This window comes from Salvia hispanica, chromosome 3 (genome assembly GCF_023119035.1).
Source record: "Salvia hispanica cultivar TCC Black 2014 chromosome 3, UniMelb_Shisp_WGS_1.0, whole genome shotgun sequence".
Taxonomy (NCBI): domain Eukaryota; kingdom Viridiplantae; phylum Streptophyta; class Magnoliopsida; order Lamiales; family Lamiaceae; genus Salvia; species Salvia hispanica.
Window position 1 is genome coordinate 41,270,961 of NC_062967.1, and position 9,244 is coordinate 41,280,204.

General features: G+C 37.0%; 1 protein-coding gene across 1 annotated transcript; it reads right to left on the reverse strand.

The window, feature by feature from the left end:
* Window positions 1–7,778: 7,778 nt before the first annotated feature.
* On the reverse strand, window positions 7,779–8,773 carry LOC125212778 (dehydration-responsive element-binding protein 3-like). The gene has a single exon (XM_048113035.1). The coding sequence runs from the start codon at window positions 8,628–8,630 to the stop codon at window positions 7,998–8,000; it is 633 nt and encodes a 210-aa protein (XP_047968992.1). The 5' UTR covers window positions 8,631–8,773; the 3' UTR covers window positions 7,779–7,997.
* Window positions 8,774–9,244: the final 471 nt, after the last annotated feature.

Consider the following 9,244-nt stretch of genomic DNA (forward strand, 5'->3'; position numbering starts at 1 on the left):
ATAGAGAAACACAAGCCAAATACATGAAATAAAAACAAAATAAAAACAGAAGACTAATTTAAGTTATACTAATTAATAAATCTTATTATATTATATTATTTAATTTAATTTAAGATTTTGACAATATGTCATGGGGTTAGTGTGTAATTTAGATAAAATATATAGATACGATTGAAAAGTATAAAAAGTTAATGGGTGAGGAATATTCTTTTAAGTTTGAGTTTAGTGTAAATGGTTGGAGCAAAATTAATAGTTAATATGACTTTTACACTAAAATAGGTTTAGATTTAGTGTAATGGTTGGAAATTTTCTAAGAAATACGTGCGAGGTTAGCTATTCTTTGAATAACGAAAATAAATATAGAAAGTTTTATACTGTATTAAGTTATTAAGTCCAATAAGTCTATTAAGTCAACCCCATGAAATGAAATTCTAATATGGATATTTGCAGACAAAAGTAGTGAGTGACATCCCTTTTAGTCTGCAAAATTCAATCAAAATCCCCTCCTTTTGACTGTTCCTTGAAATTAACTATATCAAACTAAAAGAAGTCATTAAAATGTGTGAAGATTTGATTGTGGCTAAGAAACCAGGATTTTCAACTCATGTCGACGCAATATAGACAAAGTGACTGGGCCACACCTCTATCGATATGAAGTTAATGATTGGCCAAAACGTCCTTGAATATTTCTACTTTCTTTATTCCTCATTATTAATTTCCTTTGTCGTTTACATTGCAATAAATGAATATAATCATCAAGTCATATATAGCTGGCCGAAAGAAAAACAACATTTAGAATATAAATTATTATCTATTTTCAGCCATAATTTAAATGTCATAAATAACAAAATTTTTAAAGTTTGAATTTATATACTCCCTCCATCCTCCATAATTTGTCACCATTTGACCCAGCACGAGTTTTAAGAAATGTAGTAGGAAATTGGTTGAAAAAGTTAGTGGCATGTGGGTCCTACTTATATATATTAGTTTTATAATAAAATGTGAGTGAGAATGAGTTCATGGAATATGGGGTCCATTACCAAAGATGAAAAAAGTGAAAGGTGACAAATTTTTAGGGACGAACGAAAATAGAAATAAGTGACAAATTTTCAAGGACGGAGGGAGTAATTATCTACGGAAGTCATATATTGCATAACAAATTAATTTGTAGTTTGTAATTTATAACAAATTAAGTACACTAGTTTATAATACTCCTTCCGTCCCACTTAAAATGCAACATTTGAGAATCGGCACGAGATTTTATGTAGTGTTGTTTTGTGAGTTAATGAAGAGAGAGTAAAGTAAGAGAGATGAAAAAGTAGAGATAGAGTTGTTTCTATTTTAGGAAACGTTTCATTTTTAATGGGACAACCAAAAAAGGGAAACAGTGCATTTTTAATAGGACAGAGAGAGTACTTGTAAGTGGTTCATTCCAAAACGTTTGAAAACTATTATCCTAAAATGAGAACTTGAGAATTTATTAGTTGACAATACAAAATATATCAGTTATTTCAATTAATATTAGTTTGCAGCTGATATCGCTTGTCACCTACGAATATATTTTGTGCTTCCAGTTGATACATTCTCAAATTCTATTTTAAGATAGTTTTTGCTGATATAGTTTGTCAACTGGACTAATACACCCCTATAAGTATGTATGAAAAGGAAATGGTTATTTATGGCCCCTAGGTAGGGTGGTAGAGGTCAATAATTCTCAAATTGCAACCACAGAATGATCAACTTGGTACTATTATGAATCCAAACATTGTCCAATCCTTTTCGTTACATTGTTTCTTCTCTCAAAAAAGAGAAAAAAATTTGAAGTCCTTACTTATACAACTCATATAGCATTTAAGGATACGTCATATTAGAATTAAAATAATACTTACCACAAGAAATGTTATATTTTTTCATTTTGATCCTCCACTAAAATCAGTCTAATTTTTTTCTCTCTTTTCTTTCTCATGGTTAATACGTTTTTCCTAATTTCTATATCATGCTTTACCAATTATTAAGCTTGTGTCTTCTGCGAATAAGAATATTTATCGTGAACGGATAGATTATATACGAAATGGAGAGTCATGCTATATACTATTTTTGAAATACAAACTATGAACCATGATTCAAAAATTCTATACAAAACAAATCTTTGATGTAAAAATGTATTAATTCAAAATTTGGAAATTTGCCCCCTATATATTCTAAGTTTTAACAAAGCATTTAATCCTTTGTAGTTCTTCATAACATAGAGATATGTTCAATTTTCTGAACTCGTGATAGACATAAGAACACGAATAACTCTAATCTTTAGAGAGGAGAAATATGAAGCTTCTTTCTTATTTATGACCATTTTTTATCTTTTGAGAAGATAAATATGAAGCTTCTATCTTATTAGCATATATATATATATATATAGGTTTGTGTTAAAATGACAACCACCCTTAAAATGACAACGTGACAACGCTTATACAACAATATTATAAACGCTACACAGCAATATCCAACACGTTAGACAATGAATCTATAGATTCTTTGTCTAACATGTTGGATATTGTTTGTTCAAGAAAAATTGTTTGTTTAAAGGCCAACATATTGCTGCCCGTCTTTTTTGGTTTTTTTTTTTTTTTTTGCCACGTGGCAACTTATTATTCGTCCACGTGTACAAATGATTGGCTAGAAATGGTGGTATGGTGTTATTTTAAGGGGTGGTGGCACCCTAACATGCCCCTATATATATATATATATTTTTAATTTCACTTATTTTTCTATATTTTTCTTCTTTTTTTAGTCAAGTTTTTGTGCACACAATTCTCTAATGCAGCGTTTCTTATTAGCTGGCCAAACGACAAAGTGTATTTCAGAAGAGATTAGAGCATCTTCAATGGCTTTAGACCGGCCACAGGCTAGTCACTCTCTCTCTCTGCCACGTCATCAGCACTAAAATTCCACTTGTTACATCATCTTTTAAGCAAATAGGCTAGCCTAAGGCTAGCCACAATAAAAATAATTTAATTTACGGAATTAAATTTTTTACAAATTACAGAATTAAAATTTACGAGACATATACGGGAAAATTCATTAATTTCATTTAAATAAAAAAAAGTTACATTGATTAAAAAAAATTACATAATAAAAAAAATATGGCTTCCACACACGAGCCCCTCCTCTCTCTACTCCTCGTCGTCGTCGCCGCCGTTGCCGCCGCCACCCGGGACCTCCACGTCTCGAGCCCCCCAACCGTGCCCTCGCGGCATCCAAATCGACCCGCATGCTCTCGAGCATCGAGTGAAGAAACCTCTTCTCCATGGGTCAGTTGTGACCTTCCAATCTTGGAAGACCGTGTACATCTGCTCCCGCATTTTTTGACGCGAGAAGAAGGTGAGCGCGGGTGGGGGGGTTGCCGACTGGACCTCCTGGGGCGATAGGGGGAGGATCCCCCGAGCGAGTGCGACGAGCAAATGATGGAGGAGATGGAAACTCCTCAGCATCCGGGGGGAGGTCGTGGGAACCGCCGTTGCTGTCGCTGTAATCGCCGGAATAGTTCAGCCTTCGCTTCTTCGGCCACCCAGCTGCGACCCCCGCCCGGAACTTCTCGGAGTCCTTCAGCACCAGATAGCAGTTCCAGTAGGTGAACTCCTTATAAACCCCCGGCTTGGGGAACAGACTCTCCGCTATCCTCCGACAGTCCTTCTCGGTCTGCCCACTAGTCCCGCATGCGGAGGGCGTTGGCGTACAAGCCCGAAAATCGGCCAACCGCGGCCCTGATGCGTTCCCACGCCTTCCGGCACTCCTCCCCGGTGAATTCCTTTCCATGCGGGCAGTTCCTCTTGTAGGCTGCTCAATCTTAGCCCACATATTGACGATCATCTGGTTGTTCGCAACCAGAGGATCGTCGCAAACCGTCGTCAATAGCCGGCTGCAACGACTCCCCGCTCTGCTCCCCCTGTTCTTCTTCTTCTTCTTCGGCGCGGCCCGACCCCGCTCTGCTCCCCCTGTTGGAACGAGATTGTCCGCCTCCTCGACATCGATCCCCAACTCCTGTAATGAGAAACGGTCATCCCTAGTGAACTGCGTCTCCACCAGGGTCGATGTGTGAGACGAAGCCGTCAAAAAGTCAAAAGTGGCATACCGGCATACCGGCATCATCCCCATCATCTGTTGCATCATCTGCGGCGTACCTTCCCACCCCGACATTCCCTGCCTGCCGCTGGCTTGCCCCCGCCCGGCATCGCCTGCCTGCCCGTCATCAATCCCATCAACTGTTGCCAAGGGTACATGTTGTACTGCCCGCCTATCTGCCCCCATCTAGACCCCACAGTGTACCGTGGGAGTGTGAGACCCGCTCGTCGCCGGAGTAAACTGGTTGTTGTTGTCCATCTCTCGATGTTGCTCTTGTACAGAAATTTAGATAGAGAGAAAACTCGTTAAAACAAGTGGTGCAAATGAAAATGACGTGAAAATCGCGAATATTTAGTGTTTCAAAAATTAAAAAATTAAAATAAAAAATAAAAAATTGCGCTGGCCGATCGCTCGCCGATCACCAGCCTGCAATGGCGGCCGCGATCGGCCAACACCTTCAAATCGGCGTGCGCTCGCCTAATGGCTAGCCGATTCGCCGCTCGCCGATCGCAGTAGTTCGGCTGGCCGACCGGCTAGCGCCGCGAATCGGCTAGCCGGTGGGCTAGCCGCTATTGGAGATGCTCTTAGCAAAATAATAAAAACTATAAATCGAATAAATATAACCTATCATGTACTCCTGGAAAAGAAAAGTCTGTAATATTTTTTGAATTTATATCTTGTATTAAACATTCATGGACAAGCATATTGGTAGGTGTTTAAAAGCATATAACAGTTAAATCTCTAGCATAGTTGTTAGTTACACAATGCAACGATCAGTCAATTTCCCTTCAAATTGTCAAGATAATACACATAAAAATCTTGAAAAATCTCAATCATAATAGAAAACAAAAATTGTTAGAACTAATCCGAAGCTCAAATGAGTGAATCTTATATACATGCACGAGGCAACCTATAGTTTCACGTCATAATAAAAAAAATGATATAGGTATAACACGATATACTATAGTGAAGATAATTAATTAATGGTATAGCTAGTTGGTATTTATTGATGACAAATCATGGTAGATCCAACCCAAAAGAAATGTTATGAAATCCCTCGAATTTATTGTCATGCCATTTTTGTGTAATAGTGCATGCATGGATTACACAAGAAAATGGACTTCAAAAACTATAAAGTCCATGTAGTCTTTATTGAAAAAGGGAATTTTCCTTTCATTAATTGGCTTCCTAAACAGTTGGAATTGCCGATAATAATTACAAAACCGCAAAGTGGAGGGTTCAAATCAGTAGTAATTCAATCTAAGATCTTTAATCAGGTGACATATGTACTATGGTGTCAAAGTTCCAAAGACTGCAATTGCAATATTTTAACAAGCACTTCATATATAGAAATCAATCATACGTGTATTGTATGTATGGATGCATGTATGTATAAAATGTGCTATTTTTAGAAAATGAAATGATGGGTACTTATATTTTGAATTTGTTATTTTAGAATCATACATGGATGCATAAACTGTGCTTTTTTGGAAAATGAAATGATGGGTACTTATATTTTTTCGAATTTGTTATTTTGCCTTCCAACAAAAAGTATGTACGTAGGTAGGTGCAGAAACAGTAAAATCAGTGTTAAGGTAAGATTATATAGAGTGAAATAAATGAAACAATAAACTCATAGTTAGAGTAAGATTTTAGAGTGAAATAAATAAAGTAGTAAAATAAATGAAACAATAAACTCATAGTTAGAGTAAGATTTTAGAGTGAAATAAATAAAGTAGTAAAATAAATGAAACAATAAACTCATAGTTATATATATATATATATATATATATATTCCATAACCAAGTTTTATAAATCATGGATAACCCAACATGGTAAAAATTTAGATGTCATGCACATAGAAAATAATGTTTTCGACAATATTTCAATACCATTATAAGTGTTGAATTATTGCAGAATGGACTCAACGGTTTGAAGTTCATGGATAGTAATGTTTGCATATGGTGTTACGGTGTCACCGTAATGCTCTGATTTTGTATCGCAGATTGCTTGGAACCAAATACCGAGTTGCTTGCCTAAATTGTTATTTTAACCATGGTGGCACCATAGTACTCCCCTACTCATATCATTCTATTACATATTCAATATCATCATACCACAAGGATGTCAATTACTTAAATATCCTATAATTAAAATTTAATTAGGAAAGAAGATTGATACATATCGTAATTAAAATCGTTAGATTTCAAAATAAAAAAATACTACTTTTTGATCTTATTTTTTTTAAAAAAAAATGAGTTTCATTTTATAATACCCTATTTAAATGTGTGTATCAAAATCCCTTGACTAATCACTCGAGAGTGATTTATGACAAGAGCCCTTTCTCGTATATAGAAACGTGTACAGATCTTTAATTTATCAAAACAAAACCTATCAATCTAATTGAAAATCACAAATAGTAGTGGAGTATAAATTAAAGTGGCTCTTTTATTTATTCGGTAATATTTGAAAGGGACACGCGCATTTCTATTAATAGAACATGCAACATTGTTACAATATAGCAATAGTGACAAATAAATATCAAACTCAATAATACTCAAGAAATTTCCCAATCGAAGTGCGCTGTAGATAAAGCCAAAAATTTAAAGGTAGAATGGAAAAAATCCAATGCAATATTGTCACATATTTTCTGAGTGTCAAATTAAAGCTCGTGCACTACAACAATTCTAGCAGCTTTTGTTTTATTTACTTATTTTTTGTTATACACAATTAAAATTACATGGAAATAGATATAGACAGAGTGTACTGGAAAAATTGTCCGTTTATTAGATTCTCCTTTCATTAAACTCCAACCATTCAAAAAGAGAGAATATTACTCCCTCCGTTCCGTATTAGTAGAGTCATTTTGTCATTTTGGTACGTTGTAGAGTAGTAGAGTCATTTTCCTTTTTGGTAAAAGTCAACACATTTCTTCTCACTTACTTTACTCTCTCTTACTTTATTTTCTCTACATCTCTTTACCTTTTTCATTTCCTACTTTATTTTTCGTTTACTTAACTTACCTAACACAACTTTTTCTCAATCTTCGTGCCGAAAAAAAATGCATCCACTACTATGGAACGGAGGGAGTAATTATTAAACTTAGATAAAACAGATGCAGTTCTGAATAGCAATTGCAGAAAAGTTGGAAATTAGTAAATGAAAATTTTAACTCCCACCCTGCTGCCTCCAGGGGTTGATTATTGATATAATTTGATAAGGTTGAAATGCTTATTGCCATAAATATTTATGGATAAATAGCCATTTAAATCATCAAATTTGGTCAAAATCTAGTTTATCCTATAAAGTTTAAAATTCGCTAATTAAATCATGAAGCTTCAATTTTTCTACTTTATCCTATGGGTCAAATTTTAGGTGGAATCTTTGTTGACGTGGATTGAGATTTAAATCACGAAAAAGATGTGCGTATAATCCAAAGTGTAATCACAAGGAGCTTGATCTTAAAGTTGGATTAAGATTTCGACATGGATCAAAGGTATCTATTGGCGAAGACAAAGATCAATTTGCTGACTATTTAATTAAAGATAAATGAGTTTCATAAATGCTCCGTAAATTCACACTTGACCAATTATATTACGAACCTTTTTAGTCCGTCTGTAATTAATCGGATTTGCAATTGTGGCTAGAGAGAAAACACATGAGATGAAAATTTTGATGAGGTGTAAGCTCTAACACTGTACAAGCAGAGGTGATAAAAGGAAAAATATTTAGCCCTTAAATAAAAAAATAAAAAAAGGGCTGACCTAAATTCCATGATGGAGCACACAAGTGAAGGGAGTTCGAATATGGATACTCGAACTCAACATTAGTATCAAATCTCAAAAATGGGAAGCCAAAAAAAGAGCTAAAATCAATTCTCAGTAATTCCACAACGAGAAGAGTCCGGAAACCCCACCGTCGTCGCTCCAAGGCGGCGGCGGATCCAGCCAGCCTTCGATCGCGGCGTTGTCGTCTACGTAAACGAAGTCGCTCCTCGTCTCCATCGATCCCAGGTTCGGCAGCTCCACGATCTCGCTCAGCTCCTCCGACGCCGCGGACAATTCAATCGACGACGACGGCGACGGAGACGACGTGATTTCGAATTTTTCCATCGCGGCGGCCTTGGCGGCGGCGGCCTGGACGTCGCGGGGGCTGAGGGATGCCGGGCGGGGCAGCGCCGCGGCCAGCTCGGGGAAATTGAGGGTGGCGGAGGAGCCCTTGATGCTCAGCGCGGCGACGTCGTGCGCACGCGCCGCCATCTCCGGCGTGGGGAAGGTGCCGAGCCATATCCTGGATTTCTTCCGCGGCTCCCTGATTTCCGACACCCATTTCCCCCAATTCCGCATCCGCACGCCTCTGTAGATAGGATGCTTGCTGCCGCCGGTGGTGGCCGCCTCTCGAATCCGCTTGATCTTCGGCTCCTCCGCCGCGGCCTCCGAGAGTGCTGACGTGGAAGGAGGGAATGGATATAATGAGCAAGTCTCCGACGGGGTGTGTTTTGCTGTGGCCATGATTTTTGGATATTTTTAAGGTGCTATTTTTAGTAATCTGCTGTTTTTTTTTCAAGTCAGTTTGTGTGCAGTTCACCTGGAAATGTAGTTTCTAGAAATGAGATTTCAAGAAGGATTTTGATTTGAGGAGAGAAAATGGAAGGAATAAATATGTACACAAGTATATAATGGTATATATAGCTAGGGTAATGCCCCTAATAAATAAAGGAGTGACATTATTATTAAATTGGACAACATGTCAAAAAAAAACTAGTTTATTAGGATAAATAACTTATTTGGTTTATAAACACCTCCCGTTGTCACAACCGATGTAAAATATTGAGTCCGTAACAATTGACCTCCTCCTAAGAGCCATCGTTCTCATTGGTCACAACTAGTTCTTTGTCAGACCACCACTCCTAGTTATTCTGGTCATGACTAGTTTTTTTTTGTTAAAACCACTCCATGGGCCACCACTCTGAGTCGGTTTCCAAACGTACTCCTTGATCACGATTCTATTCCATAGGCCATTACTACGAATCATTTAGGCTCTCGGTGAAAGCATCAATATTACAAACCAAATAGATATCACATTCTAAAATACTACTCCCTCCTTCCATAGTAATAGATGTGTT

Bases quoted from the DNA above. Each gene is read 5' to 3' on its own strand.
- LOC125212778 (XM_048113035.1), bottom strand. From the start codon at position 8,630: ATGGCCACAGCAAAACACACCCCGTCGGAGACTTGCTCATTATATCCA.